Genomic DNA, 19,084 nt, shown 5'->3' with positions numbered 1-19,084 from the left:
GTGACAGGTTAAGGAATCTGGGCTAGATCCAGAGGACAGGAACCACTGAAGGTGTTTAAATAGGACATTGGGAAGATCCATGAGGAAGGCATAAGGTAAGGAGACCAGAGAAGTAGGCATAGGCCAATTGAGGCCCAAAATCAGATGGCTGGTCACTATGAGCACTGCTGTTCAGGGCTGTCTGCCACGGGCAGCATCCTTTGGCATTGGCCTACCTGTGAATTCCTTTGATTTTGAACCTTCCTTGAGAAGACCACATTCTGCCTGCAGTTCTGAAGAATGGGCTGGTTTTTTACACATTCCTGCTCACCCTGCCAAGCCTAGGTGCAAAAGTTGGGGCTCCTGTACCAGCACCCTATTCTCTCTGGAGCCTGGGTTGGCCTGGCACAAAGGATGGTATGTGAATGCCCAACAAACGGCAGAGACAAGTAAAGGGCCCTTCCCTCCAGGCCTCCACAAGCAGATGTGTTCACACTGGCTGTGACTGTCCCCTCGGAGCCTCTGCCCCTTCTGATCAGAGTCCAAACAGGTTGATACTTTTCTGGGCTGGCCACAGCCAAAGATCTTTGGAAGGAGTCCAGGGAGGCCGCCCCAACTCTTGAAGCTCCCAAGCCATGCATCTCTGAGGATAGCTTCACCCTAGGGGGTGCTCCTGCACCTGCCCCCACTTTCCTGGAGGAGCCCTGGTGCCCCTCTAGCAGCTGGAGGAGAGCAGCTTACCCGTTGTCCTCTCCACCTTTGCAGAACCCTCCCTCCAGCCTCTGGTTATTGAAAAAGTCCTGAATTAATGTCTCCCCTTCTGAAACAGTCTAGATGTTGGAAGCACCTGGGAAAGGTCCCTGCATGGGTGCCTGTGGAAACAGAACCCATCCCTCCCTTACTTACCCGGAGGCCCAGGGGCCAGGAAGCTGCTCCTGCCCATGGGAGGGGAAGGGGGACCGGGGTGCTGTTCACGTTGCCCTGGGGCAGTTAATTTGGGACCGCAGGGCAACCGGGCCAAGGATAAGCCTGTCTCCTGTTGCATCAGATGGTTCTCTGGGGACCTGAGCTGGGAGCCTCTGCCAGGTCTTTAAATAGCTGCCCCATTGATCTGGCCTCCCAGGCAGCATGGGCAGCGCTGGGTCAGCCTCCTGGGGGTTGGGGTCAAGTGCCAGGTTATCGCACCGATTTCCCTCTGACCTGATGCTCCCCACACGTGTCTCTTAGACCTGGGGGTGGGGAGGGAGGAGGCTTGGTCTCATCACTTCATCAGGCGCTGAATATAGCCCCCACTGCTTACCAGCGAGAAGTGTCTGGGTATCGTGGGGTGAGTGGTATTACCCTCAAAAGACTATAGTTTACTTTCGGCAAATGGGATGATGACAGTATCCTCCTGCGGGATTGTTATGAGGATTAAATGTACATAAAGTGCTTAACAGGGGACCCAGACTCAATAGGTGGTTGTCTTCTCTTGCAGTTTCTTCCTGCTGCTGCTTCTTACAGGCTTATGTATATGTATCTTGTATGCTTATATATTACATGCTTATGTACATTTTCTGCCCCCCCATCCCTATCGCCCCACCCCCTTCTGACAAAGCCACCACCATTTTGTAAGGGACTATAGCTTCTCCCCGAACTGATGGGAAAGTGAGTTTTTTAGATGGCCAGCACACAACCAACGCTAGTCACCTTAGCTCAGCTGGGGAGGTAAAGTCAAGTGAGAGCGACAGCCTAGTAACTGTTGTAGTCTCCTCCCATCTTACGCATCCCAACCGCTAAAGAAGGTCACTTTCTCTTTAAATGCAAATTACCTCCTGCCAGCTCTACTTCCACCCGCTCGGCTCCCTAGGAGGAGAGCGCCGATCGCGGAGGGAACGGCCCCGAAGCCTCACTCCCGACGCCACACCTCCAGGTCAGTTGCCCCCTTCCAGGGTGTGGGGGGGCGTGCGGAACGTCTCGGGTCTGACGCTCCATTTTGGATCCTGGCTCCCCAGCCGAGCGATCCTTTTGGCACATGGCTTTAAAGACTGAGCATGGGAAATAGATCCCAGGTGGCCCCCAGCCATTCCCGGGGAGCAGGGGCTCCTGCTCCAATTCTTCTATCAAGTCCTTAATTGGGCCAAGCTGCTGCAACGCCAGACGGAGGACGTGCTCCGGTCTCCCCTCCACCACACCCCCTGGGGCCGGCCAGCCAGGTGCCAATTTCAATGCTGATGCCCCCAGTGGCGCCACCATCCCAGAATCGGCATCCTGGAGCGAGCAGCTTGGGAGAGCCCCTGGAAAGAGCCCCCGGGACCTCCTCCGGGAGGACCTCAGCTGACCCGAGGCTTAGGGGGTGGAGCTGGACCGGAGGCTGAGCAGTGCCAGCCATAGGCCAGCCATTGTTGGAGGCCGAGACGGCCAGCTGCCCGACCACCCACCCCACTCTGGCCGCAGCGGCAGGGAGCCCGTCCCAGAGAACATCTGGGAGTTGCCTGATGTTTCGGGTTGGGGGTGGGCGGAAGAGGAGGGATGCCAGTGTCCCAGTGGGTGGGGGATCCCACAGTGAGCGCCGTCACCCATCCTCTGGGGGTGACTGCCTGACACTGAGGTCTTCCCAGGCGCCCCCACCCACACCTTGGTCACCTCCCTTGCCGACAAAGTTTGTCAGCATCTGCCCGGACAGCTGATTAAATAAATACAAGAGGACCTGGTTAAGACAGCCCTAACCCTCCGCTGGCCTCCTGCCGGCTCACAGCCTCGCTGCCTCCCCCTCCTTTTCCTCTGCCAGCTTCCTGACCGGAAAGCCCAGCAGCAGCGGGACAACAGTGTCTGGTCCAGCCCTTCCAGGCAGCGGCCAGGTTTTCAGGCCAGGGGCTGGAGGGCAGGGGGGGGCCTGGGGTAGGCCCTGGAAGGTCCTTCAAACACACATCCAAGACCCCAGCGGGAGGGCGCCGGCATCTGGGCCTGCCCGTCCTGGACAGAGGAGGGGACCGAGGCCCTGGCAGTCATGAGGGGGCAGTGGGAAGGTCCCGGGGCCCTTCCTGTGCAGCTCTCAGGGGTGGCTGGGTCAAGTGATGCCTTTGCCTCTCACTATCTCAGTGGGACCTGAGGCCCAGCCGGCATCCAATGGAGGACAAGAAGAAGAAAAGGAGTCCCAAGCCCTGCCTGACCCAGCCAGCCCAGGCCCCGGGAACACTACGAAGGGTCCCTGTGCCCACCAGCCACAGCGGCTCCTTGGCCCTGGGACTCCCTCATCTGCCGTCCCCCAAGCAGCGGGCCAAGTTCAAGAGGTGGGTACAGAAGGAAAGCAGGGCAAGGAGGGAGGGACCCCACCCCCACTCTGGGCTGAGCCCTGTGCGAAGGAAGGTAAAGACAGCCTTAGCCTAAGCCTTAGCCTTAGCAACTGTTGATGCCTTCCCTGGGGCTGAGAGAGCTCAGAGATGCCTCAGCCCCAGTCTGTGCCCTCAGGTGTAGGGGAAAGGCTAGAGGGGTGACTGGGATCTCACGCCGTGCTGATGCACCTCAGAGCAGGGAGTGCGCGATGCTGCCAGAAGGAGAGGCTGTAGGGCACACTGGAGAGAGAGAGAGAGAGAGAGAGAGAGAGAGAGAGAGAGAATGTCTAAGCTGAGGGACTTGCCTGACATAAGTATGGAAGAAAAATATTGCCTAGGAGGTTCCCGGAACCTGGGTGGTTCCACAGCAACCACAGGTGGTTGGTGGCCCTCAAGTGTCATGGAGCAGGAGATGGTACGGGGAGACTCAGATGTACAATATGAATTTTTGCTTACTTTTTCTTAATAAGTGGGGATTTGTATCCTACCGTACAATGTCTCCATGTTTGTTTCCCACGAAACACAAGGTGTGCTTTCTCCCGTGACTGTGTCCCCTGTGGCTTTGCACACTACCTGCCTGAGAGATCTGTCTGGGGACCACCACAGTGGGGTGTCGCTGAAGCTCAGGGCTGGAGACAGAACAGTAGGAAATGCAACAGGAAAGAAGGGGGGGCAGGCTGAGAAGGGTCCTTCAGTGTTATCCTGGGGACAATGGAAAATTCAAAACAGTTTTGAAATAGAAGAGGAGCAGAAAGACATTTTTGGGAGAGGTAAGATGGCTGTCGTGACAATAAGGAGTAACTGTCCCCAGTGAGGACAAGCGATTCCCCCAGGGCCATGGGAGGAATGAGTGCAGGGCCCAGACAGGAACCCAAAAGCCCCCCCCTCCAGGCCCGGTTCTGGCTGGGAGTGTCATCTGAAGAAAAAGCCTTCCTTTGACCTCTTCTCCCTACCCCTCCTCACCCACTCCCTTCCCTTCCCAGTCCCGGTGCCCCGGGCAGGGCTGCAAGAGCAAACATCCATTTCTGTTCAGGAGTAGAGAGGAAGATGAATTAGTGCATAGGCAGAGGGCAGAAAAAACCTTCGGGTACCTGGCCGCCCCCACCCTGTGACCATGGCCATGCCCACCCCACCCAGGGTAGGCAAGGAGAAATGCCGTCCGGTGCTGGCCGGAAGCGGGGGCGGCTCGGCAGGCACTCCCCTGCAGCACTCCTTTCTGACCGAGGTGACAGACGTCTATGAGATGGAGGGGGGACTGCTGAACCTGCTCAATGATTTTCACTCGGGCCGGCTGCAGGCCTTTGGTGAGTTCCCACCAGGGGCTGCCTGAGGGGGTATGAGGGTGGGGCTGGAGGGCCTGGTCTCTGGGCCGTGGCTGGGGCCAGGGTCCCACGGTGCTCCCAGGGCTCAGACAGGTCCTGTCCAGGGAAGGAATGCTCCTTTGAGCAGTTGGAGCACGTGCGGGAGATGCAGGAGAAGCTGGCCCGGCTGCACTTCAGCCTGGACGTGTGTGGGGAGGAGGAGGACGAGGAGGAAGAGGACGGGGTCACTGAGGGGCTGCCTGAGGAGCAGAAGAAGACGATGGCTGACCGAAACCTGGACCAGCTGCTTAGCAATGTGGGTCAGGGCTGGGTGCTTCTGTTCCTGGGGACACTGGGGGGTGGGGGAGGTACATGATCCTAAAGCTATTCCTGGCCCCTGGGTGAAAAGCTGGGGGTGCATGGAGCCCCAACCCCTACCAGAAGATCGCCTGCAGGGCATCTGGGGTTTGGCCTGGTGCCTCTCCTGACAGAAACCTCCTTTTCTCTCTGTTGACAGCTGGAAGATCTTAGTAATTCTATGTATCCTTTCCAGGGGACCCTGCTGTGTGTATGTATGTCCACACCTCCCACAGACAAAATCAGTTTCCTTCTCCCCACCACCCTCTAGGAGTATTTACACTATAACCAACGTCTCCCCTTTCTGTCCTACTGAAGCAGAATTAGTCACAAACTGCCCCCCAGGCAGAATTGTCCCAAATATCAGGAGAAAGATAGTTACAGGGAATGTGATTTATCTACTTAATGAAGATCCTTGCAAGTGAGGCCCCTGGCTGGCTCAGTTGGTAGAGCTTGGGACTCTTGATCTCTAGGGTTGTGAATTCGATTCCCATGTTGGGTATAGAGATTACTTAAAAATAAAACCTTTTTGGGTGCCTGGGTGGCTCAGTCATTAAGCATCTGCCTTCCGCTCAGGCCATGGTCCCAGGGTCCTGGGATCGAGCCCCGCATCGGGCTCCCTGCTCTGCGGGAAGCCTGCTTCTCCTTCTCCCACTCCCCCTGCTTGTGTTCCCTCTCTCACTGTGTCTCTGTCTGTCAAATAAATAAATAAAATCTTTAAGAAAATAAAAATAAAATAAAACCTCTTAAGTTACACTAATGAAAAAAATAAAATCCTTTTTTTTTTTTCTTTTAAGAGAGCGAGAGGGGGTGGGCAGAGGGAGAGGGAGAGAATCCCCCTGCAGGGCTCGATCTCACAACCCCGAGATCATGACCTGAGCCAAAATCAAGAGTCGCACACTTCACCGACTGAGCCACCCAGGTGACCCCCAAATAAAATCTTTAAAAGAAAGAAAATCTTTGCAAGTACTTTAGCTGACACCAATCCATGGCAAAGCTTGTCTGATGTCTTCCTACTCTTTCAACATTGAATAATTATTTTCACTGATTTAGATTATCTCCCCATCTAGTCTCAGCCAGAAATAGTGCGGGTGCGCGTACCTGCAAGATCTAGACCAAAAGAGAAGGGAGTAAGCTACCTAGCAAGAAGGGCGGGTGTGGACTGCAACTCGGACCACGGATCACCCGAGTCCTCCGACCCCGCCTCTTTGTGCAGTTGGGGAAACTAAGCCTGTGCAGGATGGACAGACAGGGCTGGAAAGACTGGGGTCCAAAGCATCGCAATCCTTGACTGGCACAGACAGAAGTTGCACCTGGCCGAGAACGCCGAGCCTGAGGAGCAGTCAGCCGTGTAGATGTCGGACTCGGGCCCAGACTGCCCCTCTCATGCCCTTCAAACTGTGACCTTTTATGGACTCGATCGGGTATTCCGCGGCTCCCCAGGTGCTATGGGGGAGGGGGGCACTGGATGGAATTAAACCAGAAAAAAAGAAAGACACCGGCTCCGCCTGCTTCCTTCCCTCCTTGCGCCTTCACTCGGGAAGGCCCCCAGCACCCGGCCTCCGCAGAGACACCCCTCCGCGACACACTGTGCTTTGGGCGGTCCCGCTCGGTCGGGCGGAGGCGGGGGGCGGGTCTGGAAGCGGGTATTGGGAACCGGCCGCCCGAGGCTGGCCGCGGCCGCCGGAGGAGTGGGGTTGCCTTGGAGACGGCAGGGCGGGGCCTTGCGCGCGGCGCAGACTAGTGACGCAACTGGCAGGCGCCCGGCCAGCCGCGGGTCTGTTGGCGCCCGGATGGAGCGGGAGCGGTTGGGTCGGACGGTGTCGGTGCTGCAGGTGCGGAGCGGGCCGGGGGCGCACGATTCCCACCACGGCATCTCGGGTTGGGACCTTCGAACGAGATGAGGCTACCACGTTCAGTCACCTACCCTCGTGCCCGCCTCTGGAATTACCGTCCCACCCCCACCGCCCTGAAGAATGCTGGGGACCCGCGGACCCTCACCGGCCTTCCACTCCCACCGTACGCTCCTGCGGGATCCAGGAAGTGGTGGGAAGGGCCTTGAATTCAAGAGAGGGATCCAGTCCGGCATCCTCCCTTGAACCCCCGGAGACCGTCCTGACGTACAGCGTCACCTGTCCTTTCCCGCGGCCAGAGCCCCTCTTAGTCCCTGGGGCGACCTCTCCAGGAAAACCCCCCAAATGCCCCCACTTGTGCAGTGATAAGCATTTTCTTTCCCCCTTATTCTCCACGCCAGGCCTGCGTCCGGGGCTTCTTGGTCCGACGCCACTTCCAGAGTCTGCGAGATGAGTATGAAGCTATTGTACGAGAACTCGAGGGTGACCTGGGCGCGCTTCAGTGGACAGAGGGCTGGATTCCCAGGCCCCAGTTTCCCCCAGCGGTAGTATACACCCCAGGGGAAGGAGGGAGGGTTAGGAGGGACCTGGAGAGGGGATTCAAGGAAATGGTAGAATCCACCCTTCCCGTTGACAAGCTTTTCTCAGTGGAAGAGACTGCACTCCTCACATGCCAATCCTTAATCCTTACCACCTTGTATGCTAAATCTTGGCACCCAGATATTTGGAGAGTTTAGCTGTGAGATTCTCATACTTCTGATTTCTCAGAAGGCAAAATCCCATCGGACCCGGAAACCCCAAGGGAGGGCACCAAATCCAGAGCAGGAACTGCGGAGCAGCTTCTCATGTAAAGAACCTGAGAGGGAAGCTGTCTTGGGGGAGGTGATGCTGAAGAAGTCAGGAGAGAGCTCCGCAAACTCAGGAAGTCTTCTCTGCGGAGGTGACAGCCCCTGGCTTCGGGATGAGCACAGCAGGAAAGCCAGGAATCCCAGCCAAGGGGAGACCAGAGGTACGTCAAGGATGGAAAACCAGGTACCTCTGTGCCTCAATTCAGGGCAAGCCCCTGACGTGCTCTGGGCCTCAGCTTTCCCATCTGAAAAGTAGAAAGGCTTGTGCTCCATAAGCTGCATCCCTCTCTTTTTTCCCAGTGCCTCGTTAAGGGCAACTCGGGGGTGGGCAGGGGGAGGGTGCCAGGGCTTAAGGGTAGCCAGCAGCCAGTGTGTACCCCTAAAGCCTTCTCCCTTTTTTCTTCCCTCCTTCGCAGAAGCTGCGAGTCTAGGACTGCCCCGCAGCCAGACTGAGCTCCAGGAGCTCCAGTACCACCACAACCACTTGGCCATGGAACTGCTGTGGCTACAACAGGCCATCAATAGCCGTAAGGAGGTAGGCACTCCCTTGGAGCCCTGCCTGCACATTTAGGGCCAAGGGCGGGGGTTAGGGAAAAGCCTCCTGCTCTGTGCTCAAGCAGTCCTGCCTGGTACAGTGTCTGTTCTCTTTCCCAACAGTACCTAATTCTCAAACAAACACTGACATCCCCAGAGGCCAACCAGCCTAGAGACAAGCCCAGCGTGTGCCCAGACCGCAGGGCACAGACCTATGAGAGGGCTGGGTCACAAACAAGCCCACCACTGAAAAACCAGTCCTACCAAGACAGGACTGCTAGGGAGCCAGACCATGTGGATGACTGCTGGAGGCTCAAATCACCACCCCGCAAGTCCCCAGAAAGACTGGCCACTACAGACCAAACCACGGCTGGGGTCAAGTACAGGGACCCACGCTACAGGACGGCTAGGCCACAGCTGCTCACACCATCAGATGACCAGGCCTTAGAGAACAGGCTCACCGAAGAGCCAGACCATGGGGAACAGACATTTGGACAGACCTGCCCGCAGCTAATGACTGTCCTGCACGACCACACCCCCAAAGGCCTCAAACCTAGGGGCTACCGTTCTGAAAAGGCCAGGACCCGGGTGCCCACACTCTGTGAAGACCCAGATATTGAGGACAAGTCTCCCAGGAGGCCAGAACACAGAGACCCTGATTGCCAAAGAGCTAGTCCACGGAAGTTAGACCTCTCAGAGGACTGTGGCCTCTGGGATGGGACCTCGGCAGAGCATGGTGGCCAGGGTCTCTGGAAGACTAAACCACCTAAGGGCCAGCTCCCTAGTGAGAAAAGCTCCAGGGATAGAACCTCCAATGAACCTAGCCATGAGGAAGGGAAAAACCAGAGGACCGTACCATGGCGATCAAGGCCGCCTGAGAAACTGTCTTTGACAGGGTCAGCCCACATGGGGGAGGACCACTGGAGGGACAGGCCATGGAAAACAGGACCACCAGGCTAGGCCCTGGGGAGCCAGGGGAAGACCAGGCTCCAAAGCGGGGTGCTATGAAAGGGTGATGAGGGAGGCAGGCCTCATCCTTGCTCCCTGGTACCAGCTCTTCCTTCTGCCCTTGGCTGTTGGTGGCTAATGGGGCCAAGAGAAGCTGAAGCAAAGAGCTGGCACCAGTATGGGGAGGGGAGGGAGAAGGACATACTTTCATCCTCTGCCTGTGGTTTAATCCAAATTTTGGGATAGGGCGTTTCCTGGGATAAGTATAGTGGGGAGCCTAATGGAGAATAAAAATTTTTCATGGATTCTGCACCTGGTTGCATTCATCTTCTGCCTCTGTCCAGGATAGACACTGGGCCCTCCTGTTGCTTTCCTGCTGGCATGGGGCACCTTCCCCAGGGCTGGCTGGGAGCCACAGTCCAGGAGCAGATGGGCCATCCTTGGGAGCAGTCCCCAAAGCTGATCGTCTTTTGAGCTCAGCCCTTGGGCTGCAGAGTGGCAGGGAGCCTCTGCGGATTCTTCCCTCTATCCAGTATTAGAACATCTGTGCTTCGGTGTGTTCCCCACCACTGCCTCTCTCACTGAGGCCCAGGGTCTTCCTTCCAGTATAGTGATCAGACCCGCCCAACTCTCACGAGGCCCCACCAAGGGTCGGCTGGATGAGACCCTGAAGGCCCTGCAGTCTCTCCCACCTTCCTTGGTGGAGGGTGAGGGGGCAGGACTCCACTTCTGACTGGCCCTGCTCCCAGCCCGCCTTAGTTGCCTGGCAACGGCTCTGCGTCTCTCGCTGAGGACACACGATGGCCGGTGGTGGCAATCCAGCAGCCAAGAGGGTGGTGGTATACCGGAACGGGGACCCCTTCTCCCCAGGCCGCCAGCTGGTGGTGAGCCGACGCCGCTGCCCCACCCTGGAGACCTTCCTCCGTGAGGTGACCTCAACTGTGCAGGCCCCGGTGGCTGTGCGGGCCCTCTATACGCCTCGTGGTGGCCACCGTGTCACGGACCTGGCCGACCTGCAGAATGGAGGGCAGTATGTGGCTGCTGGCTTCGAAAGATTCCGCAAGCTGCAGTGAGTGGGCCGGGGCTGGTTAGAGGCGCGGGGGGGAGGGAGCTGCAAGAGCGATAGTATTCGTGTTCAGTGCTTGCTGTGCGTGTGAGTTCTCTTCTGGGGTACAGCAGCCCGACGCAGGGGCGGTCTTCTCCCCGCTCTTCAGATGCCTCAGAGTACACAGGTTACAAACAGCGAAGCCACAGCCCTAGGCCAAGTATGACACTGATGTTCATGCCCATCACAGTCAGGACCAGGCTTCGAGGAGAACGTTCTCCTGCAGCTGGAGCCCCTTTTTCCAAAGGCTCTTCTTGATTGGATCCGCTACCACCACCATCACCAAATGCTAAATCCATCCATCACTTCCTCCCTGCTGTGATTAGGCATCCTGTGCTCTCCACGGGCTGGGGTCATCCCCATTTGCAGGGTGGGGCCATGCCTTCCAAGATGGGAGAAGAATTTTGAGTATCTGAGCTCCCAACTCAGATCTGACTTCTAGGTGCTACTCAGCTGTCCCCTGGGGTTGCTTATGGTAGCGTAAGGAGCAAGGGGTGGGAAGCCAGACAGACTTAGAATCTGGGCTGTCACTTACTTCCGTGTTACTGTAGGTCACGTAACTTTCTCTTTCACAGAAAATGAGATGAAAGCTCGTGAATGAGAAAATTTCTGAGATAGAGTATGATGCTTAATGAACTAGTTTCTCTTGACCTTTAACCTTAACGGTTTGTGTCTGAGCCCCCAGTCCAGATGGTCAGCCTGACGCTGGGCCCTAGGGCAGGTTCAAGGGCCAGGGTCTGTTTCTGGACGGATGTCTTGAGACTATCCCAGTGGGGATGGATCCCTGGTAAGCTGTAGCCCTAGACCCTCACTCTGGCAGCTACCAGGGTGTTGAGGTCTCAGGCTTCCCAAGATGACTTGTGACCCATCTGTCCTTTCAGCTATTTATCCCCCAGACGGAAGGATCCAGGTGGGAAGGGCAGCAGACTACCAGTGAGTCCTGGGGGAGGCTGGCCTCCAGCCCTGTCTTCTCACCCCTATTGGGATTGCCCCCAGGTTCATCTGGGAAATCAGGGGCTCTGGAAATAACAGGATCTGTCAGGTCCCTGGGGGCTACTCTCCACATGCACTCTGGAGCCAGCTGCTACCCTTCCTGGGGTACAGGGTTTCAAGACTATCCCTTGCTCCTCGCCGAGCCTTTATCACCAGGTTGTGGTCCCCAATGGAAAGAGGAAGCTGTAAAACATACGGGGGCAAGGTAGTGGTTGGAATGTGACTACGGGGAGGTAGAATGTTCCTTTGGTGAAAGGTGTGACCCATCCCATCCCTCCTTGCCCCCTCCTTCACTCACCCTACCCGCCTTGGACTGACCCACCCGTAGCCAAAGGCCTCAACTCTCTCCTGATCTGAGGGCCTGCCTTGGGTTTCAGGGTCCTCCTGTGACTCACCACCCAGGTGACAGGACCCTTGGACCGCGACCACCTGCAGGTTCCCCCTGCTACATCCAGTGAGTGCCGGTGTCGGGGAGCAGGAGCATAGATTTTGTTTCAGTGAGACCAAGAAAATGTGGGTGGGTTTGTTTCCAGAGCCCCTGGTCCCAACATGCCTGATGGGTGAAAACGGACCCATGCCCCGGGTTGTAGACCATCTTCCGGCCCCGTGCTGCCCTTCTTCCTCTCATGTGTAGGGCATTCTGGGGACCCCTCTCCTTACCAGACTGCTCTTTGTCCCAGTGTGTTCAGGAATGGGGACCTGGTAAGTCCCCCATTTAGCCTGAAGCTGTCCCAGGCTGCTGGCGAGGACTGGGAAACCGTGTTGAAGCTCCTGACTGAGAAGGCCAAACTGCAGGCCGGGGCTGTGTGCAAGTGAGTGTGGGCCCCGGGGAAGGAGCCTCCCTGCTGGTCCCGGCTGTCCTAGCGGACAACAAGGTGAAAGGAAAGCACATCTCCCCAAATGGGACTTCCTTCTACGCCACAGGGAGAGGCCCCCGCAGCTGAGCCCCTGGAGCCAGGGCAGAGCCGAGGTGACTGGCCCGGGTGCTCGGAGGGTCAGCGGCCAGCATGTACCCCGTCATAGTCTGCGGAGTATGAAGAGGCATCTTGTCCACTGGCCTTTACCCACCTACCTCTCTCTCCCAGACTCTGCAGCCTGGAGGGGCTCCCACTGTCAGCAAGAGAGGCTCTGGTGAACGGCCATTATTATGTGGCGGTCGGAGAGGAGGAGTTCCAGGCCCTCCCTTATGTGGAGCTGCTGGTGCCCAGCCCCTCACGGCCCAGGGGCTGCTGGTACGGACGGGTCAGGCGGCGGGGCAGCAGGGTAGAGCAGAGGAAACCACCCTGATCCCATGCCTGCTCTGCCTACTTGCTATAAACCCTTTGTTTTCATTGCAGGCACCCCCCAGGCCCAAAGTCTAAGCCCCACAAGCCGCGGGTAGGTGACGGGAGAGGCCATGGGAGGCAGGCAAGGAGGGGGGTGACTGGCTGGCCTCTCTTCCAGCTCAGGCTCTCTCCACATCGCACTGCATCCTCTTGTGGAACACAGGTTACCATTTCCCATTTCCCAGAGGAGGCACTCAGGTTCCCCGGAGTGAAGTCAGCTGCTCAGGGGGACACAGGTCTTGAGTGGCAAGGGCCAGACCAGAAGCTGGAGACAGCTCAGCCTGGCTCAATGAACACCTGCGGACTCTGCTGGCCAGGCGGGCCACTGGGGGAGAGAACTGGGCTCTCTGGCGTAGCGGGGTCCAGCTCCCCAGCTGATCCCAGGCCTGAGCCTTCCCAAGAGATGAGCCAGTGAGCACTGGGTGGGGGTCGGAGGACACGGCCTGGCTTCACTGGGCCTCTTGAGTGCCGGGCACCAGCGGCTCTGTCCCTGGATAAGGCAGCCTGATGGGAAGAGGGAGCCGGGAGGGAGGATGCAGGCTATGAAGACGGATGGCATCTCTCCCCAGCTCCCACAGGCACCAGGGGCATTCAAGCTTGGCCTGGCAGGAGAGAAGGCAAGAACAACCATCACCCCCAGTCCAAGCCCAGTATGTCCTCTACAGGCCCAGGGCCCCAGGGCACAGGCACCCCAGCCCTCTCCAAAGGAACCAAGCCCCACTGAGCCATCTGCTTTCTATGCCAGACCCCAGCAGGCCATTCAGCCAAGCAACAGGCTCCCCACGCTCTCATTTCCCTCAGGTGAGGGGACCCTGGGCCCTTCTCACCCACCCTCTGACAGTGACACAGAATGGTCCCTGTTGTGGAGAGGTCCATGGGGGCAGAATGACCAAGGACAGAGCTGGCCCTGACCTCAACACAGATCTTTCCCGCTGCCCCACATGCACACGCAGTCCCTGGCTTCTTTGTGGGGAGCTGGCAATATGAAACGCACAGGGAAACTTCAGGGGTGGGATCTGGAAGGGATGGGGGCCAATGGCCTGCCTCAGAGCTACCCTGCCAGCCTCCAAGGTAGTGGGGACTGTGGAGGGGAAGGGGCTGGGAGAGAAGGGCAAGGAAAAGGCTCAGGGCTCCTCAGCCCGGGCATCCTTCTTCAGGAGTCAAGGGAGTGTATGAGGCTCTCCACCCGAGGAAGGAGACAGCAGGGGCCCAGGAAGTGGCAGATGATGAAGACACCTGCACGGAGGAACCCTTGGATCAGGTGGGTGGGGGCTGGATGCAGTATGTTGGTTCAGGAGCTCTGAGCTGGAATGGCAGCCTGGGGTCCCAGGAGAGCCCCCACCTTGGGACTGTGAGCAGATCTAACTCTCCAAGCCCGACCTCCTACCTTGTTAAATGAGAGGGCAGAGCCAAATTTGTAAAGTCTCTTCCTTTCCTGTGGTCAGAAACTTCAGCTGAGGGCTGGAGGCGACAAGGGACACTAATGCTGTTCTGTACGGCCTTCCGCCTCCTCCAGAGGGCAGCGCAGATGGTGGACGAGGCCCTGTGCCTGGAAAAGCAGCCTGGGGCTGGGGTAGTGGTCTCAGCCTCAACCCCGTCTCTGCCACCTTGAGAGCCGCTGTCCAGCCAGGACCTGGGGCGGCCACTCTGCAGCCACCTTTTATCCTCGTCTCCAGCAGCCTGTTCCAGGGGACCCAGCGCTGCCCCTGGGCTCACAGGATACCCTGTAGCCCCCTCAGCCCCGCCCCACTCTTCTGCTCCTAAACCCACAGCCCAGTCGTCCTTTTCTTCTGAGCCGGGCAGCCCTAGCCATGGAGACCATGTTCCTATGGGGTTCTCTGGTCAGAGACAGGAGGAGCCAACCGAGCTAAGGGGGAGGCTACAAACTTGGGAGCAGGTCTGCTGCAATAAAAGAATACTTAACTGTCCTCCGTCTGTTCGGTGCAGATTTATTTGAGGCTACCCCTCGCCGGGCACCGCACCACGTGGCAGAAGTGACGCGGTGCCGGGGCCCCAGGCTGTCTAAGAAGGGCAGGCGGTTGAAGATTTCCACCCACCTTCTAGGTGGGCCAGGCAAGGCTCCTAGCTGCTCATCTCCTCTACACCTGCCATTCCGACGTCCCTTCTTCCCCGCAGGTCCCTGCCTCAGCCAGCCAAGGCCTCTGGCAGCCCTGAGGCCTCCTGTTGGCATCTCGGGCACAGACCGCGGCTGGCCGTCTCCAGGCGGTCTGTGGACCCAGCTGCTGTGACAGTCTGGATCGGGCCATAGTGACGGTGGCTGGGCTAGGGGCCTGACATGATGGCACGAGGAGCGCTGCAGGGCAGAAAGGTTGCTGGGGAGGTATGAAGTCTCTCGTGCTAAATCCAAGCAGCTGAACAGATGGCTCCCTGCGGTTCTCCCGTGAGAGCCACCACGAGGTAGCTATTCGCCCCCTAAGAGGTGAGGGCGCTGAGGCTCAGGGGGAAGTGCTAGGTCTATCTGCTCACTGGCTGTGCCTCACGGCTCAGGGGCTTCCTGGACACAGAAGGGCTGGAGGGTGGTGTCGGCCCACTCAAAGGGCAAACAGCTGCCCCTGGGTCTTGCTCACGGAGCTCGTGACGCAGAGTGCAATCCCCACCACGGTGAGCACCATGCCTGTGAATGCTCCTGGGAGAACGGGCAGAAATTGAGGGGCTGAGCCCAGCCAAGCTAGGAGCTGGTGCAGGGCTGACGGACCAGTGCAGATGGGGTCTGTCCCCAGAATGCCCAGGGGAAGGAAACTCTGATGGCCATAAGGAAGCAGGAGAGCTGCTGAGGAAAGGGGAGGGATGGGGAAAGATCCTCTCCTCCCCACCCGTGGAGCCAGCTCTGGGAAAGGACTAACCGGGGTGGCAAGGCCCAAGGAGTGGCTTCCCACACCTGCAGTGGCCTGACTTACCTTTTCCACCAATATCTTCTCCGAGGACCTTCCCGACAATCAGTGTGAAGACAATGGCCAGAGAGTTACTGATGGGCACAGCTAGGGTCAGATCTGAGTGATCAGAATGAAAAAAAAATCTCTGAGATGCCAAAAAATGCCTTTCTAGGCACAAAACACATTTTATCAAGACAGCCTGTTAAAAAAAAGGGGGGTGCACCTGGGTGGCTCAGTCGGTTAGGTTTCTGTCTTCGGCCCAGGTCATGATCCCAGCATGCTGGGATCGAGTCCCACATCGGGCTCCGTGCTCAGCAGGGAGCCTGCTTCTCCCTCTCCTTCCACCTGCCTGCCTGCCTGCCTGTCTGCCTACTTGTGCTCTCTCTCTATCAAATAAATAAATAAAATCTTTAAAAAAAAAAAAAGTATCTCATTTTCCCGATGAAATCACAGCAAAGCTAAGGATTCAAACCAGGTTTCCCGACTCTAAATTCAGTGCTCCCTCCACTCCAGCACGAAGACCCGAACTATAAGGTGGTCTGGGACCACCCTGGTTTGCGGATAAGGATGAGGTCTTTGCACTCGAAGAGCTCCTGCGATCGCAAGGATATCAGGACAGATAGGCCCCAAAGCCGAAAGGAGGCAGTAGGATGAATGTAACAGCACAGCCACCATTTATTAAGTGCCAACTGTGTACTCATCTCCTTTGATCTTCACAACAGCACTGAGAGAAGAGCATCATCACTTTGTGTAAAGGAAACAAAAGCTCAAAGAAGACACATACATTGAGGCAAACCGACGACTTAAACCAAGGCCTGCCGGACTCCAAATCCTGTGCGCCGATTGAACTAAACGGAGATGGACAAACAAAAGAGCTGGTGAAGCCCATCTGATTCTGTTTCAGCTCAGCCTTGGGCCTTATGGAGGTAAGAGAAGAAAACGTCAAATGTCAGAAGCAGGGGCGCCTGGGTGGCTCAGTTGGATAAGCGACTGCCTTCCGCTCAGGTTATGATCCCGGGGTACTGGGATCGAGCCCCACATTGGGCTCCTTGCCCAATGCCTGCTGCCCCCCTGCTTATGCGCGCACGCACTCTCTCCCTGACAAATAAATAAATAAAATCTTCAAAAAAAACTAAAACAGTTTTTTAAAAGATTTTTATTTATTTATTTGACAGAGAGCCAAAGAGCACAAGTTGGGGGGGCGGGAATGGCAGAGGGAGAGGGAGAAGCAGGCTCCCCGCTGAGCCCGATGTGGGACTCGATCCCAGGCCCCTCGGATCATGACCTGAGCTGAAGGCAGACGCTTAACTGACTGAGCCACCCAGGCGCCCCTCAATTTTATTTTTAAGTAAACGCTACGCTCGAACTTATGTTCCTGAGATCAATAGTGCATGCTCCACCGAATGAGCCAGCTAGGTGCCCCTAAACATAACTTTTATATGCACTAGGAAACCAAAAAATTCATCTGATCTGCTCTGCGACATTTGTTGTATTGCGGTAGTCCGGAACCAAACCTGCAATATCTCTGTAGTACAGCTGTAAAGTATCTTTTTTTAAAAAACTTCATTTATTTATTTGACAGAGAGAGACACAGCGAGAGAGGGAACACAGGCAGGGGGAGTGGGAGAGGGAGAAGCAGGCTTCCCGCTGAGCAGGGAGCCCAATGCGGGACTCGATCCCAGGACCCTGGGATCACGACCTGAGCCGAAGGCAGCCGCGTAACGACTGAGCCACCCAGGCGCCCCTGCTAGTACAGTACCTGATGCAGCAGAGGACAGTCAACAATCAGGGGGAGGAAGGAAATATATACTTACGGAGCTCCTACAGTGTGCACCAGCTACTCTGCTAGATGCTTCCCATACACTGAATTTAATCCTCTCAATGCTACAAAAACCATCGTATAAAACCAACACTCAAATAAGAGACTTGCTCAAGGTCAGGCAGGTAGCACACCGTGGAAGCAGGAGAGTCAAGGCCAGCCGCTGGCACAGCAAAATGAACCTCCCCTCTGACTCCACTGCTGCACAAGACCACCAGGCTTCAAACCAACCCAAGTGCCTGGCAGCATACTCATAATCAGCCCACTGTGCCCCAGCTGCTTAGAGAAGAGGGTGCAAAGAGGCAACCAGAGAGAGTGGGCTCTCCCTCACTCATGGCAGCAGGGTGTTTCAGGCCCCCTCCCCAAGTGACTCCTCCAGGTGGCCTCCAGCACTGAGCATAGCAGTTCTAAGTCAGAGACCCACCTGTTGATGCCAGGGTGAGGTAGTAGAGAAGGGAGCCACACTGGTTGAGGAAAAAGGGCATCAAGTACTGGAAACAGAAGAAATCTGCAGTCAACGTGATGCTTGACTGAGAAGCACTGCCTTCTTTGAGCTTCTAGATAATGCCCTTCCTTGAAGGAAGCTACAAGGAAGCTTCCTTACAGCTATAAAGGTCCAAAGAGTGATTAGCCCACTGAAAAGGACCCTTCCAGAGCAGGCAGCAAGTTACTGACTGAACTCCATGCCTCTGCCTTTAATGCTTCTCCCTCAGCCCTGCTAGTTCCCATCCTCCCCATCTTCCCCATCCCGAAAGTCCCTGAATGCCAATGTCACTCCCTCCAAGAAGCATTCCTAGAGGCTCCTAGCTCCAGCCTCCCTCCTGTGAACTCAGGAAGCACTTAATCAGTACCTCTCTCGTGGCCCTTAGTCCTGAGAGGTGGTTGTGTCTATGTCTTGTCTTTCCCACTAGCCTAGACTGGCAGCACTGGGGTCAGAGGTAGTTCTCCATATCCTTCCTTATCCTCCCGCCCCAGGGTCAATCTGAGCCCCAAGTCCTCCCATGGAAGGTCTGTTGGAGGGATCACCAATAAAATATTAGTAATAGCACCCATAGATTGAACACTAATTCCATACTGGACCCAGTGTTAAGTGCTCTATGTGCCTCACCTCACTGAATCCTCACAACTGCCCAATAAGATGGTTACCATTAACATTCCCATTTTACAGACGATGAAACTGAGGCTCAAGGAGGACAAGTGACTCGTCCAAGAGCTTCTAGCGAGTAAGCTGGTGGGGCGCAGATTCTGACCCAGCCTTGTTTGATTCCAGACACCAAATTTTTAGCAGCTATGCGCGAGAAAGGGGCCATTCACAGACACACCTCAGTATCCAAGAAGAGGGTCTTCATCTCCTGCAGCAACTGCCGGGCCCAGGTCCGCTCATGAACCTGCTGCAGGCGGGAGGAGGCCCGCTTCAGCAGCGGCTGTGTGCCACCCCACAAGGCGGCCACCAGCACCAGAGCCAGCACCTGTCCTGGATGGAGATGCGAGTGACCCTCACCCCCCAAAAACCGCTGCCCGCCGGCCCGGCCCTCCTCGTACCTCCCTTCCCCAGCCAGCCACCCCCACATCCCTCCCTCGCTCTCCGACGCGCCGGGTGCGATTGGCGGGTAGGACAGGCCCCGGGAGGCCGGGGAGATGGGTCCGAGAGCCCGGAGTTTGGGGTTCGGGCAGGGGTGAAGGTCAGGTAGTGGAGGTGGGGCGGGAAATGAACTCCGGGCAAGGTTTGGGAAGCCCCTAGAGGGGCGGGGCCGCCTACCCACCCAGAGACGCCGCCATGGCAACGCCGCTCCCTCCACTTCCGGGAACGAAGG

The 19,084-nt window shown here is 56.9% G+C and overlaps 4 protein-coding genes across 11 annotated transcripts; 3 read left to right on the top strand and 1 right to left on the bottom strand.

Annotated features, from left to right (window-relative positions):
* The first annotated feature begins 1,762 nt into the window (after positions 1 to 1,762).
* On the top strand, positions 1,763 to 6,435 carry CCDC28B (coiled-coil domain containing 28B). Of its 2 annotated transcripts, none has more exons than XM_032389007.1 (6): positions 1,763 to 1,891; positions 3,061 to 3,251; positions 4,431 to 4,597; positions 4,720 to 4,910; positions 5,112 to 5,134; positions 6,252 to 6,435. In XM_032389007.1, the coding sequence occupies exons 2-6, from the start codon at positions 3,088 to 3,090 to the stop codon at positions 6,304 to 6,306; spliced, it is 600 nt and encodes a 199-aa protein (XP_032244898.1). In that variant the 5' UTR covers positions 1,763 to 1,891; positions 3,061 to 3,087; the 3' UTR covers positions 6,307 to 6,435. The 2 variants fall into 2 exon arrangements, with proteins under 2 accessions (XP_032244898.1, XP_032244907.1); XM_032389016.1 differs by lacking the exon at positions 1,763 to 1,891 and adding an exon at positions 2,747 to 2,819.
* Positions 6,347 to 9,446, top strand: IQCC (IQ motif containing C). 2 transcript variants are annotated; one of them, XM_032388972.1, is made up of 5 exons: positions 6,347 to 6,970; positions 7,206 to 7,349; positions 7,573 to 7,813; positions 8,069 to 8,187; positions 8,310 to 9,446. In XM_032388972.1, the coding sequence occupies exons 1-5, from the start codon at positions 6,362 to 6,364 to the stop codon at positions 9,144 to 9,146; spliced, it is 1,950 nt and encodes a 649-aa protein (XP_032244863.1). In that variant the 5' UTR covers positions 6,347 to 6,361; the 3' UTR covers positions 9,147 to 9,446. The 2 variants fall into 2 exon arrangements, with proteins under 2 accessions (XP_032244863.1, XP_032244864.1); XM_032388973.1 differs by having other exon boundaries at positions 6,667 to 6,786.
* Positions 9,447 to 9,934: 488 nt separating this feature from the next.
* Positions 9,935 to 14,448, top strand: DCDC2B (doublecortin domain containing 2B). The gene is made up of 9 exons (XM_032389058.1): positions 9,935 to 10,203; positions 11,121 to 11,172; positions 11,610 to 11,686; positions 11,913 to 12,044; positions 12,318 to 12,464; positions 12,570 to 12,609; positions 13,223 to 13,358; positions 13,715 to 13,818; positions 14,074 to 14,448. Exons 1-9 carry the CDS (start codon positions 9,935 to 9,937, stop codon positions 14,167 to 14,169), a joined length of 1,053 nt encoding a protein of 350 aa, XP_032244949.1. The 3' UTR covers positions 14,170 to 14,448.
* TMEM234 (transmembrane protein 234) lies at positions 12,457 to 19,083 on the bottom strand. 6 transcript variants are annotated; one of them, XR_004297590.1, is made up of 7 exons: positions 19,034 to 19,083; positions 18,593 to 18,744; positions 17,695 to 17,761; positions 15,476 to 15,568; positions 14,615 to 14,871; positions 13,945 to 14,106; positions 12,457 to 13,159 (listed from the first exon to the last, which is right to left on the bottom strand). XR_004297590.1 is itself a non-coding variant. In XM_032389030.1 (6 exons), the coding sequence occupies exons 1-5, from the start codon at positions 19,047 to 19,049 to the stop codon at positions 13,949 to 13,951; spliced, it is 486 nt and encodes a 161-aa protein (XP_032244921.1). In that variant the 5' UTR covers positions 19,050 to 19,083; the 3' UTR covers positions 12,457 to 13,159; positions 13,945 to 13,948. The 6 variants fall into 6 exon arrangements, 4 of the variants coding, with proteins under 4 accessions (XP_032244921.1, XP_032244935.1, XP_032244923.1 ...); XR_004297591.1 differs by lacking the exon at positions 14,615 to 14,871 and having other exon boundaries at positions 13,945 to 14,018; XM_032389030.1 differs by lacking the exon at positions 14,615 to 14,871.
* Position 19,084: the final 1 nt, after the last annotated feature.

This window comes from Phoca vitulina, unplaced genomic scaffold, assembly GCF_004348235.1.
Source record: "Phoca vitulina isolate PV1807 unplaced genomic scaffold, GSC_HSeal_1.0 scaffold2, whole genome shotgun sequence".
Taxonomy (NCBI): Eukaryota; Metazoa; Chordata; class Mammalia; order Carnivora; family Phocidae; genus Phoca; species Phoca vitulina.
The sequence above is the reverse complement of the archived record's forward strand: the minus strand, read 5'-3'. Positions and strand labels throughout refer to the sequence as shown.